This window comes from Thermothielavioides terrestris, chromosome 4 (assembly GCF_000226115.1).
Source record: "Thermothielavioides terrestris NRRL 8126 chromosome 4, complete sequence".
In the NCBI taxonomy this organism is placed as follows: domain Eukaryota; kingdom Fungi; phylum Ascomycota; class Sordariomycetes; order Sordariales; family Chaetomiaceae; genus Thermothielavioides; species Thermothielavioides terrestris.
In genome coordinates, this window is record NC_016460.1 from 2,167,743 (window position 1) to 2,180,943 (window position 13,201).

General features: G+C 60.4%; 4 protein-coding genes across 4 annotated transcripts; 2 read left to right on the forward strand and 2 right to left on the reverse strand.

The window, feature by feature from the left end:
- Positions 1-65: 65 nt before the first annotated feature.
- On the reverse strand, positions 66-2,343 carry THITE_2119209 (uncharacterized protein). The gene is made up of 3 exons (XM_003655427.1): positions 2,299-2,343; positions 2,004-2,077; positions 66-1,929 (listed from the first exon to the last, which is right to left on the reverse strand). Exons 2-3 carry the CDS (start codon positions 2,020-2,022, stop codon positions 245-247), a joined length of 1,704 nt encoding a protein of 567 aa, XP_003655475.1. The 5' UTR covers positions 2,023-2,077; positions 2,299-2,343; the 3' UTR covers positions 66-244.
- A 731-nt stretch (positions 2,344-3,074) lies between these two features.
- Positions 3,075-5,018, forward strand: THITE_2119210 (uncharacterized protein). The gene is made up of 2 exons (XM_003655428.1): positions 3,075-4,512; positions 4,609-5,018. Exons 1-2 carry the CDS (start codon positions 3,469-3,471, stop codon positions 4,885-4,887), a joined length of 1,323 nt encoding a protein of 440 aa, XP_003655476.1. The 5' UTR covers positions 3,075-3,468; the 3' UTR covers positions 4,888-5,018.
- THITE_2119211 (uncharacterized protein) lies at positions 5,019-11,637 on the reverse strand. Its single transcript, XM_003655429.1, has one exon. It carries the CDS (start codon positions 11,479-11,481, stop codon positions 5,149-5,151), a length of 6,333 nt encoding a protein of 2,110 aa, XP_003655477.1. The 5' UTR covers positions 11,482-11,637; the 3' UTR covers positions 5,019-5,148.
- A 136-nt stretch (positions 11,638-11,773) lies between these two features.
- THITE_2119213 (uncharacterized protein) lies at positions 11,774-13,069 on the forward strand. Its single transcript, XM_003655430.1, has 2 exons — positions 11,774-12,171; positions 12,250-13,069. Exons 1-2 carry the CDS (start codon positions 11,955-11,957, stop codon positions 12,921-12,923), a joined length of 891 nt encoding a protein of 296 aa, XP_003655478.1. The 5' UTR covers positions 11,774-11,954; the 3' UTR covers positions 12,924-13,069.
- Positions 13,070-13,201: the final 132 nt, after the last annotated feature.

A 13,201-nucleotide genomic window follows, 5' to 3' on the forward strand; every position in this document is an offset into this window, starting at 1 on the left:
GATGAGGACTGTGATTCATTGACCCCCAGGAGAGTGCACTGTAAAAGGGAATTGTAACGGCAGTGGAGTAGAACCTCAATTCATAACGCGAGAATCCAGGGTACCAGAGATATGAGCCTCTTGCGACCAACCTTCTATGCCCTTGAGCCCAAACCGAGACCGTTGAACCCCCACCCCTACCGAAGCCCTCTCTATGGAACCCGCTAAAAACAACGCCTTGAGGAAAAGAACAACACACGCTGGCTTACGCCTGACTCTTCACCCCCGAATACCGAACGTGCAGTCGGTCCCTGAAGTGCTCATGCCTGATCCCTTTCGGCCTGGCCTTGGCAAACGCCTCTATCGCGTCCTTCGTAGTGAACCCGCACCTCTCGATCAGGTAACACGCAATGAGAAACCCCGTCCGGTTAAATCCGTAATGGCAGTGTACGCCGATGGCATAGCCCTCATCCCAGCCATCCGCCTTGGCTCGCTCTTTCTGTTCGCCGCGGATCTTGTCCACCAGATCAATGAATCCCCTGATCTCGGCGTCGTTGGGCGGCACCTTGGACAGAGTCGGGTACTTGTGGTAACGGATGCCGCCCTCCTCAAGACCACGGGGGTCGTAGACCGGGTTGTCGTGCGAGATGTCGATGACGTCTTTGATGATGCGTCCCCATTTTTCGACAAAGACCCGCGGGCAGTGCTCCTCGTCAACTTCCCGCAGCGTCTTGATCGCGCGGAAGACGCCTCCAATGGGCCCCGAGACGGGGGCAACGTTCCGCCATTTCTCCAGGTTCTTCACGTCCCATTTGCCGTCTTGGCAGAGATACTGCAGCTGCCAGCCCAGAGAAAGCCGGCCGGTAACGCGGGTCGAGAGGAAGTCCGAGATGAGTCCAGCCAGGATGGGAGCGGTTGGTGGGGCGTACAGCAATCCGTGTCCTGCCGGGCTGGGGAGCTTGGTGCTCACCACAATCCTCTTTGGATGCAGCGGCAAGACCGGAAGCCCTGCCCCCGAGTTGACGTCTGTCGCTTCAACAGCGCCTTCTACCGTCTCATTCGTCTCCGAGTCGCTCGCAATCTCCTTGCATTCGAGTGCCGAGACAAGTTTGTCGACCTGTCCTGGGGGCACGACCCGGTCGTCTTGCCCACCAACCAGGAACACAGGCAGGTTGAGGCCCGCCCAGATGTCCAATCCGGCTATCCCGTTTGAAGGGGTCCCGTTCGAATACGTCGGCAGCGCACCCCACGCCATACGCCGCCAGACGGGCGTCCTGCTCTGGCAGTTAAACATGTGCTGGAGTCGTTTCGTTTCGGGGTCGGCATTCTGTCCGACGAAGCGGTGCACGCTGGGACTGTCGAGGCCGCCGCGCCTATCCCAGGCTCTCCAGAGATCGAAGAGAAAATCAGGAATGCAAAGAGCAGCGCGCAGCAGGCGAACCTGCTGTGGGGTGAACTGGCCTGCGGCGGGACATATACCGACCAGGCCGAGCACGTGTCTGTGCAGTTCAGTCGTCGGCTGCCGCGGATTGGCAAGCAGGGCAGCGAGGGAAGCGCCCATACTATGGCCGATCAAAACGACTCCCTGGCCGGCTGCCACATCACGGTGGTCCTCGATGACCTTCTCGAGAAGCTCAACAAGGGCGTCGGTCGAGTAGGCGTCCCAGTCTCGGGGCTCGAACTCGGAAACGCCGCATCCGGGAAGGTCGACGGCGAGGCACGAAGCGATGGGCGTGAGACTGGTGAGCAGGGCGTTGAACTGCGCGACAGAGCCGCCGAGGCCATGGACAAACACCAGCAACGGGATCGGAGCGGGCACTGCGGGAAGCTTGTCCGCGTGCTGGTGTTTCCTGAAGAAGACGCGGAGCCCGGGGTAGGTGGCCCGGGATGTTATGTATGACTTGATGCTGGAGCTCCTCGCGATGAGCGGCGGGTCCGTCGCTTTCGCATCTGTCGCGCACGGTTAGATGGCAAGCGCGTTAACTATACACTACGTTAAGTGGGTTGGTTGGTGGGATGCGCACCGTATTGGGAGGGGGCCATGTGGAGGAGCAGCCACTCGCCCGGAGGAAGTGCAGGGAGGAGCGCTAACGCAGCCCTGTCCAAGAAGGGTAAGTAAGCTCCAGCGTCCTACCGATGATTTTTAAACGAATAAATCCATCGAAGAGTGACCAACAGTGAGAATGTGGTAGGCGTGCGGAGAGAGACGCCTAAGCCAAAAACCAAATGAGGATATCTGTAACAAGCCAAGTGGACGGCGCGGGAGGCAGCGAGATGAAAAGAAGGAGATGATCGGACTGCCGGGCTCAGAGACCTTACCTCGTAGAGCTCCTGCCCAAGTACCTTGGAACCTGAGAACCTCAAGTTGAGCCCGAGACAAACAGATCCAGCCGCCCCCCTCCCTCACCCAGAACAAAGCACTGATTGATTGTCCCTGGATAGCGCTTGGCGATTGGGAAACGAGATGAGACGAACTTTGTGTCATGCAAAGATTGGGTCGAGATCACAACTGGAGAGCCATCGCATCGCACTGGCCGAGAACGCGATGGGAAGGGTCCAACGGGATAAGCAACTCCAGCCTGGAAGTCAGCTTGGGCAGCCAGACTGCAATGGGTTTGTGTGCAAGTTCAGTCAGCCAGAGACCGGGAATCTGCTGTGAGCGGGCCGCCAGATAACTATACGCTGGGAGCCTTTATGATGGGGCATGAAATGTTGGCTCCTTTGAAGCCGGCTCGCGATGAATCGATGAGTCGCGCCAGGTCTGAGCTTCACCCAAACCGACAGGGGGCCAACGGTCGTCATCGCTTCGCGAGTGTGCCCATGAGCTGATGTCCCATTGGACGTCCATTGGCCCGGGAGCTCAAAGACATGCAATTATCCGTGCCGCCGTATGGATCGCACAGGATCTTACGGATACACTTGACACCTTCCAAGTAGAAAGAATTCTGCTCGAATCCCTGGATTGATGAAGTGAGATGTTCATGTTAACTAACGTTAGGTCTTTTGCCCTCAGCCCTCTCAATTGGACACTGGAAGTGAGCTCACTAGCTGACCTTACCTGAGGGAGTTCCATCATCATCTTCTCGTAATTATTACGATGGACGTTATTCCTGAAACTTTACACCAAGCCAGCATTCAGAGCCACCTCGTAACTGCGTAATACTGTATAATATACAAACGTTACCCCACGTAACTTCACAGTAGTTATTCCGTACAATCTTACAGGACCGTTATCCAAGGCTGATCTGCACCGGGAACCTGCTGCAGCCGCTCCACAGCGCTGAGATTAAGGTAACGACTCGCTAATAACTGCCGCAGCCGCGGCAAGCCGCTCAGCAGGACCCGTGACGCTGGGTCAGAAGCACCATCCCATCTCCCGAAATAATCGCGCTTCCTATTTTGGGAGTTCTGAATGCACAACCCGGGCCGGCATGTGAGCTCGCCAGCACCTAACTCACCGTCTTTTCCCGCCGAACTCGCGTCGGCACCATGGCAACGACCCGCCTAACCTTCCTGTATCCGCATCTCTTCCGCACGGGAGGGCGCTGGGGCGAGCCCGCCGCATCCCAAGCCGTTCGCAGCTCGCGTCCCAATTCGCGTCACAAGCCTTCGTCGCCGCTGCCGCCGTCGCCTGTCAGCTGCCTGCATGCCGCGCAATTCACGACGCCCTCGGCCGGGAGGCAGGCCGCCTTCGCCAAGCGAGCCGGGAAGGGCATCGAGCCGCTTCCGTTAAACGACGCCAGCAAGACCCAGCGGAGGAGCGAAGGCGGGAAACAGGAAGGGAGAGAAGAGAAGGAAGCAGCGAAGGGCGCGACACAGGCGACGCAGGCGGCGCAGGCGACACAATCGACGCCGTCACCACAACCTTCGACCTCCGGGGAGGGAAGCCCCCAAGCGAGCTCTCACCCTCCGCCGGGAGACATAGACCCCATCACCCAAGCGAAGAAGGGTAGCCCGATGGACGAGCTCCTGCACATAGGCCCTCCGCCCGGCTCGTCGTCCCCTCCGCCGCCAACGGCCCTCTCGTCAGACCAATCCCCGCCCTTAAGCAGCACCACCAGTCCGGGTACCGCCGCCGAAGCCGGCGGCACCGGCATCTTGCCAAACGAGAAAGCGCCTCCCCACCTGACCCCGCCGCCCTACGTCCACCACTTTGACTCGTACACGCTGGTCAAGCAGCTCACCGCCGGCGGGTACACGCTGCCGCAGGCGATCCTGGCGATGAAGGCGATCCGGACGCTGCTGGCGTCGCACCTGGACGTGGCGCAGGCCGGGCTGGTGTCCAAGGCGGACATGGAGAACGAGTCGTACCTGTTCCGGGCCGCGTGCAGCGAGCTGAGCGCCGAGGTGCGCAACAACCGGCGCGTGGCCGACGAGCAGCTGCGCCAGCAGCGCACCCTGCTGCAGCACGAGGTCGACATCCTCGCCCAGCGCCTCAACCAGGAGCTGCTGACCCTCAACGACAGCGTGCGCGGCATGTTCAACGACCGCCGCATGGCCGTGCGCGAGGAGCAGAAGGCCGTCGAGAGCAGGGTATGTTTTTTCCTCTCCCTTCTTTCCTCTGTACCCCCCTGCCCCCCCCTCCTCGTCCCGTTCTTAGTCAAGTCGCTAACCGTGTAACGCGCACAGATCCAACAAATCAACTACAAGATCAGCGTCACGCTCAACAGCGACGCCAAGTCGGACATCGAGGCGCTGCGCTGGGTGCTGATCCGGCGGTCGGTGCTGGGCATCATTTTCATGGCCGTGCTCACGCTCGGCATGCTCCGGTACGCGACCTTCGTGAGCCACCAGCGGCAGAAGGAGGCCGAGCAGCGGGCGCGCGAGGCCCAGGAGGCCAAGAAGCCCGACGGCAGGTCCGACCACTCGCCCGCGCCCGACGCGGCCGAAATCCTGGCGGCGAATTGATTCATGGTTTTCTTCGTATAGCGGCCGAGGCGGGCGCGGGCGCTGTACCCTGGATTTTCCTTCCAACGTTCCGTCATCAGATACCATAGACGCGATTGCATAGCACCAGGAGCGTTAAACAACGTTGACAGATATCCACGGATTTATCTAACCCATGCATGCCCCCCAATTCCCGCTCCAATCCAGTTTTCCATGACCTTTGCCTTCATCTTTCTATCCTAATGAGTCCCCCTACCTCCATAAGGAAGCAGCCAAGCCTACCTACCCCCCAAAGTCCATCTTCAGCGCAATGCTCGGCTCCTTGACCTCCTCGCCGGCCTCCCCGCGGCCCCGCTTCCCGCCCGCCTCCCTCCCCTGCCGAATGACCTCCTCCAGGAACGCCCTCTGGCCCTCGCCCATGCCCGCCACGACGGCGCGGAAGGCGGCCGGGTCCGCCGACGCCAGCTCCAGCAGCCGCGCGCTCGTCTCGCGGTACACCTCGCCTCTGCCACCGCCGTCGCCGCCGTCCTCGCTCAGCGCGCGCGCCAGCAGCGCGGGGACCACCAGCGCCATGGCGACGGGCCGGGCGGACGGCCCGACGGTGGAGGCGCAGGCGACGACGTACTGGCAGAGCGCCTGGACGACCAGCGCGCGGGCGCGCTCCGGGTCTTCCCGGTCGGTGGCGGTGACGAAGCCGAGCAGGCGCGGCAGCAGGTGGCGCGCGATCGAGTGGTCGGCCGGCGTGGGGTGCGGCTGCTGCAGCAGGAGGGAGCGGATGCAGGAGGCGGCGATTTTGGCGGTCTGTGATGATAAGAAGAAGAGGGTTAGATTCACGGAAGAATTCTGAAAAGGGGGGCTAAAGTCGGCAGGATGAGGGTCTGGATGTAGGGGACATACCATGCGATCTGTCAGACAGTCGAGCACCTCCTCGAGGAAGCGCTCCACCAGGGGCTCGCTGGCCGGCAGGTGGTTCTGCCCGCCCGTGAACAGGATCGTGAGCGCCAGCAGGCAGTTCTTGACACAGGCCAGGGAGGTCGGGGCCTCGCGCTTCTGCGCGTTCAGGTAGATGGACAGGAACCGGCGCAGGCAGCCGAGCAGCTGCACGTCCGTCTGCGAGCCGCCGCCGCCATCTTCCGAAACCCGCCGCGAGTTCGACATGCTCGTGATGAACCTCTTCAGCGTCGGCAGCGACTGCGGCACGATGACCTCCTGGCAGGACGGGGTGGCCAGGATGGTGGCGAAGATGTGGATGATGCAGGCGTACAGGTCCGTCTTGATGATAGCGGGGAACACCTCGGCGGCGTCGACCAGCGCGTTGAGGGCTGTCTTGATGAGGAGCACCGCCTCCTCCGTCATCTGGTGGCGGATCGGCTGGGGCGTCTCGCTGAGGTTCGGCACCAGGCCGGAAAGCACCAGCACGATGATGCGAGTGAGCTCGAAGAGCTGCTCAATATCCTCCGACAGCTCATTGTTGTCCGCTTCCTCATGTTTCCTCGCGGCCGGGTGCGCCAGGCACAGATCCCGGGCGATCTCGACAATCACCCCCTGGACGTCGAGCCCTTCCGTGAGGACGAGGCGGTCAAGGAGATCCATGGTCTCGGAGAAGACCGCTTCGCGGTAAATCGCCTGGCCGGACACACTGGGGTGCAGGATCTTCTTCAACGCGCGGAGAATCGCAAGCGTCTGCTCTTGAGTCGCAAGGGACTCGCTCTGCCCAGGGTTCGTGGCGAGGGCCTCGAAGGCTATGCCGAAGAGCACGAAGAAAAACGCCACCGGCTCATCGCGGTAGTTGATATCAGGGCCTTTGGAGACGCCGTTGGTGTTCGGACCCGAGACCTCCTTGCCATCGAGCGCATCAAAGACAAATTCGCTGTCCTGCTCAATGAGACTGGCAATGGCATCGACCAACTTCAGCCACGAGTCCTGGTAGAACTTGAGCTGCGTTTCTCTGTTGAGAGCCGCATACACCGTGTCCAGACTTCCCGAAAGAGAGGGTGGCCCGAGGGTCATGGAGATGTCCGGCTCAAAGCGCAGCCGCGCGAACTCCCGGAGAGACTCCAGCCACAGCGGGGTGAGGGTGCCAATGTGTGGTTTGAGGACCTCGAGCAAGTACTTCTGCTCCGAGCTCGCAACCTGGAGCTCAGCCCAAGCGCCAAACACGGCCATCTTGACCATGACCCGCGCGTTGGAGCTCAGCCCCTTCAGGTCGCCGATGCCGGCATTCTCATCCTCGCTCTTGAAATTCTCCAGCGAGCTGACAAGCGTCTTGAGTATCCTGCCCATCCTGTCGACATCCGTGACGATGCCCGTGGCAATGAAGCTGGCGCAGACATTGACTGCTTCCGCAGCCAGCTCCGGGGAAGAGTCGGCAGCAAAGGCGGGCGTGAGTGCCGAGCTGATCTGGGCCTGGTACTGTTCGAGCAACATGGCCTCCTCGAAGTCGGGGTCCGGCGTCTTTCCAAACATCTTCAGCACCGCACCGATGGTCTTCAAGCCCCAGATCCGCTGCTCAACAACGCCGGATGTGGACGCCGAGAAGGCCATCCGGACGACGTCGGCAATCTTGCTTTGCAGCGCTGACTGCGCAGCAGACTCGCCGTTCGTGGCAATATCTTTGTTGACAAGAATGAATATGTCGTTCAGGCAGTCCATAGCAAACGTGGTAACCTGCCATCTTAGAGGCTCGACGTCGGAGCCGCTCGGCGTGTCCTTTTCATCCTTGGCGCCGCCGGAGGCAGCGGCGAATCCGGCTACTTCCTCATCTTGGAGATCGATGCCAGTGCTCGTCTTCTTGGTTTTGGCCGTCTCCTTTGCCGCCTCCTTCGGTCTCGTCATCTTGAGGACATGCTGGAAGCGCACGAGCCAGGCAGCTGTGTTCGCGAGACACGTATGCCGCATCCAGTTGCGGATGGTGTTGCGCATCCCTTCGTGGCCGGGATCCGAGTCGAGAACCAACCACAGCTGGTCCTCGAACCCTTTGTCTGCGGCTTCGAGGACGTCGTACGGATTCCTCTTCATCAGGTTATGCAGGCCGTCCACTGCGACGTCGCGGAGGACAGTGTGGTCTGAGTTGAGGTACCGTTGTAATGTCTTGACGTACTCTGTGAAGTTCACATAACCAGGGGCGTACAGAGAGAGGTGCTCTAGACAGACAAGGCTGGCTCGTTGAACCTCGAGGTCCTCTTCCTCTTCCTGTTGGAAGTACCCAACGAGCGTGAAAATAAGCTCTCTTGACTTGGTGGAATCCTGCAGATCCGGGCCGAGGACGTTGATGAGCGAGTCGATGCAGTGGACGATCGCTGCAGACGTAGAAAACTCGACTTCCAGGTTCATGGTAGCAGGCAAGGCCACCTCCGGGTTGTGGGTTTCCGAGAAGTAGAGGTTGGCTAGCATGCCCAGCGTCGCCGAGACGTAGTTCGCGAATCCAAGTCCGGACGCGTCCGAGACCCGCGCGACGGCTTCCAGTGCCCAGTAATGGACGGTAGGATGAGGGTCGTTGCACAGGGACAGCAGGATATTCAGCACGGTCTTTAGATGGTATCCGGCTGCCATGCTCCCAATCTTGGCTTGGATGGTCCCAAGCGCCATCGCACAGCCCGCTCTGGCGCTAGGTTCCCGGTTGACGACGATGGTATCGACGAGGTATTTGATCTCTTGATTGGTGAAAGCGTTGCCGCAAGCACCGCAAAGACGAGCGAGCGCCTCATAGGCGATGCTCCGGACGTACTGGTCCCGGTCCAGCACGAAGTCCCGGAGCAACTCCTGGATGAGCTTCTCGACCGCCGGGTTAGTCACGTCGCCGGGAGGCGACTTGGTCTCCTTGACTGCCACTCGCAGGATACAGAGGAGAGCCGTGACTACGTTCACGTTGATGGCCGCCTTCCGACCGGGGTCTCGCTGCAGCGATCCAGCCGCAACAAAGGTGGTCACTTGCTCGAGTACGCTTTCCTGAACCTTGGGTGGCGTGAGCGGGAAGACGAAGGCAAAGAGCTGGATTGCCATGTTGACCACCTCGGTAGCCGCAGGATCAGGGAGACTCGGGCCGTTATTAGCGCAGCCGATGTAGAGGACGGACGCATCGTGCTCAAGCGTGCCACAGACGGGCGAGAGCAGAAGCCTTTCGATTCGATCTTCTGGTCCATCTCGGCCAGACGGGCCACGGTCGGTTGAGCTCTCGTGTTGTCCGGGAAGCGGCCTGATGTTGAAACCTCGCACGAGGCCCGTCACGCCGAAGCCAGAGTTGTCGCCTATATCCCAGATCGACTCGAAAGTCCCTGCTGTGTTCGCAATGGATGCACTGAGGGAGCTGGGGGTGTAGTTATCCGGGTCCGCGAACAGGGAAATGGCGAGGGTAAGAAGGTTGGATTGCAGAAGAGCCTCAGCACCAGCGGCTGGGCTGATGTTTACCAGCTTCGTGTAGCATTGCAAGACCCTCCGCTGCACCATTGTCTCGAGGTCTTGCAGTTGCAAGGATGGTGTCAGCCTCTCGTTGATGTCTTCGGCTGTCTTCTTGGAGGGGAGCGTCTTTAGGAATGCCGTCGTGCTCTGTAGCATTGTGGCGATGCGCTTGGAGACGTCGACCGTCAGGAGACGGCTATTGTACTCGAGGAACGACAGGATGGAGCTAAGCGCGCACTCCCGGACGTGGGTCAAAAACGAGGCGTTAAGGTAGTTCCTGTGGATGGAACTATCCTTCGACAGGACCTTTGGCAGCGCATTCTTCCACAGAAGGAGAAGCTGCGAGAGGTGGATCTTGACGAAGTTCGGCCCGAGGGACATGAGCCCTCCGATCAAGGTCCAGGCCACCTGGATCTGCGTGCTTGCAACACGCAGCTCGGAGTCGCCGCTCGACTTGAGCAGGTTAGTGGACATGGTCAGCACCCGGCTGTTGATGTCCACCGAGCCGAAGAGCGGCCGCTGCGGGCTCGCACTGAGGCCGGCAGCGAGGCCGTGTGCGAAGCCGATACAGCGGCGAGGCGAGCTGCGCCCGGTGCCAAGCAGTCCCAACTCCCTGCTGAGGCTGTTCATGCACACCGAGAGACAGGATAGAAGCTGCTGGGGGCATGCTAGCACGAATGTCTTCAAGCACGAGGATGCGTACACCTGGACGGTGTAGCTCGGATGCTGGAGGACCTGAAGGAGGCCGTCGCGGCAGGCGTCGGCGAAGTTGTTGGCTGCTGACCCGAGGCTGGTTATCAGTGATGCCAGGGCGCTCAGCGAAACGACCAATGTCTGTTTGGCAGGCTCCGGTTTCTCCTTTAACGCCTGCGGGTAGTTCTTGATGATGTCGTTGATGAGAGCCTTCGCAGCACTGGTCTGGCCGGATTCTCCTAGGATCTGCTTCCCGACGATGTCCTGAACGATGACCTCGACCATACGCCGCGAGATCAGCAGACGGTAGCGGTTGTTGGAGACATTGCTGTGCCCAAGCAGTTCGACAGTGAGGTGCTCAACGATGTGGGTGTAATTCGTTTCCACCGTACGCTCGCCCAGCTTCCGCAGCATGCTGCCATAGCAAAGCGCAATTGCTGCTCTTGACCTGTTGGAAGTCGACATGCGGACGTATTGCGTCGACAGCGTCTTGAGCATGTCGGCCAGCGACAACGCCAAGACTTGAGTTTTTTTGGTCGGCGCAGGGCTCTCCGGCCGTGAAGGGCCGATGTCGTCGTCGTCCTGCAACGTGCCTGGCGGCATGGACTGCCGCTTCACGGCCTTGGACTTGGTCCGCTTGAGCATCGCCAACGGTGCTTCCCCAACGGCAGACTCCGAATACCCCCTGACAAGAGCCTCGGCGAAGCAGTCGGCGGCCGCAGAGCGCACTTGCGACGAGGGCGAGTCGAATGTCTTGAACATGGACGACCGGAGGCTGTCGAAATCGCTCGAGGTCTGGAAATAAGGGGTGAATTGCACGAGCGACCGCAGACAGCGGCACGCGGCAATGACAACGAGCGATCCCTTGTCGCTGGCGGCATGGCTTCGACCCTGCTTCCAGACGTCCCTGGCAATGCTCTCGTCTAGGCTGCCGCCAAGCATCGTCGCGATTTGTCCCAGAGCGGTGAAGACGGCTGCGCGGAGGCCCGCGTGGTGCGATGACGACTTGAGGAGCTTAAGGAGGGCTGAGCAGGCCAGCTGGTGGAGGTTGATGGCGCTGTCCCCGGCCGCAGCGTAGATGTCGCCCAAGCACGTAACGGCGGCATGCTTCGTGCGGATCTCGCCCTCGCTCTTGGACTTCCCGCCGGATATGATCCCCGCCAGCTCGCTGACTGTATCAAAGAGAAGCTTGCGATCCCCTTTCCCAAAAATGTGTGCCAGACACTTCCCCAGCGCGTTGCGTATGACCCGCGTTGGTGGCGGGGCCGCGAGGTTGATGATCTTGAAGACCTCCTTCTTGAGGTAGAATTGCTGTGCAGTGCAGTCGTCGGGCGGCAGGCTGAGGACATGCTTGCTGAGGGTCGAGACGAAGCTCAAGAGGAGCAACTCCTGCTGCTCGGTGGGCAGCCCCTGGAGCTTGGAGACATCGAATTCGGGGTTAGAAGTGGCGGCCGCGGCCGCAGAGGTGCGCGGGGCATCGCCGTTGACGGCGCTGGGCTCGTCTATGCCGGCAGCTGAGGCCATGGGGAACGGCGGGCGGTGTGCAGATGTGCTTGCAATGTGGGAATCTGTGGTGTTGCCCGTGTCCCGAGAAAAGCCCAACTTCCCTCGAGGATGAGGGAAGGTGTCAGGGGCGGCATTGCACGCTGGCGAACCTACCGTGGTACGTCGAGAGTGTCGTGTGGAGCTCCCGTCACATGTACTGGCCCAATGACAGCGGCAATGGGAGGACCCATGCACTGAAGCTCTGCTGATCGCCCGTTACAACCCCTGTCCGCCCCACTGCCATCCCGGCAGGCAGCGCAGTTTTGCGAAACTCCAGAATGACCGGGATAAGCCGCGGATAGAGACTGGGGATTTCGAACCCCAAACTTCATTCCGTGGCATGCGATCTCACCTACCGCGGGAACACTTCCGCCGGATGCCGTCCTTTGCACTCTGATGCTAGCACAGCTCGAATGCCATAGGAGGCGACCGTCTGTAGTTTTCTCGGCCCAATGGCTTCCCTCTTTCGAGCTGTTGCCCCGTTAATTCGGCCGGCAAAGCCGTCCACCTTGATTTGCGCACAGTGCCGCCGCTCCTTTGTCTCGAGCCCAAGCTTACAGTCCGGCCACAATAAATGGAGCAAGATCCGCCATGACAAGGCGGCCAACGACGCCAAGAAGAACGCCACGCGATCCCTCTTCACCAAGAACATCGCGTTGTACTCCAAGCGTACGCCGCCCACCTTCTGCTGCTCCGTCTGCTTTTCAGCCAACTGAAGACTTACACCACCTTCTCGCGCGCAAAAAGTCTTTGGCCCCGACCCGAACCACAACCCCCAGCTAGCCAACGCCATCGCCGCCGCCAAGAAGAGCGGCGTGCCCAAGGACCGGATCGAGGCGGCCATCGCTCGCGGACAGGGCAGATCGTCCGAGGGCGCGGCCCTCGAGTCGGTCACGTTCGAAGCGATGATGCCCCCGTCGATCGCGCTCATCGTCGACGTCGAGACCGAGAAGAGGCTGCGCGCGCTGCAGGACCTCAACCACATGGTCAGGAAGGCAAAGGGGTCAGTTACCTCGTCCAAGTTCTTCTTCTCGCGCCTCGGCCGCGTGGTGTTTGAAAAGGGCGAGAGCGGGCTGGACGTGGACCAGATCATGGACGATGCGATCGAGGCCGGGGCCGAGGATCTCGAGAACGATGAGGACGGGAATATCGTGGTCTGGACGCAGCCGACGGCGACCACGCAGGTGTGCAAGGCGGTGGGGGACAAGTTCGGGCTGAAGATCCTGAGCTCGGATATCATCTGGACAGCGAATGAGGACACCAAGACCAAGCTGGATGCTGGGCAGGATATGGTGAACTTCGTGGAGTTGTTGGAGGCACTGCGCGAGTACCCCGAGGTTCAGGCGGTGTATTCGAATGTTTCGAGGGGGTCTATGAGCGACGAGGAATGGGCGAAGATAGAGCAACATCTGGATGAATAGAAGAACCCCGGGGATATAAATGGGACATGTGCGAGCACACCGGAGGACACCTAGATATAGACCGGCCACCCCATAGATGTACTTTTAATGTACAAACATAGAACATGCACCCAGCCGGTCGCCGTGTAGCTGGAGAGACGAGAGAAGGTTCGATCCGAAATGCCGTAAACGCCGTATTTTCCCCAACCCCCAGGCCGCCGCCGTTGAACCCATCCCAAACAAATCCAGCGCAGTGGCCCAACTAACCCCACGCACAACACGACCCCAACATTTTGCTG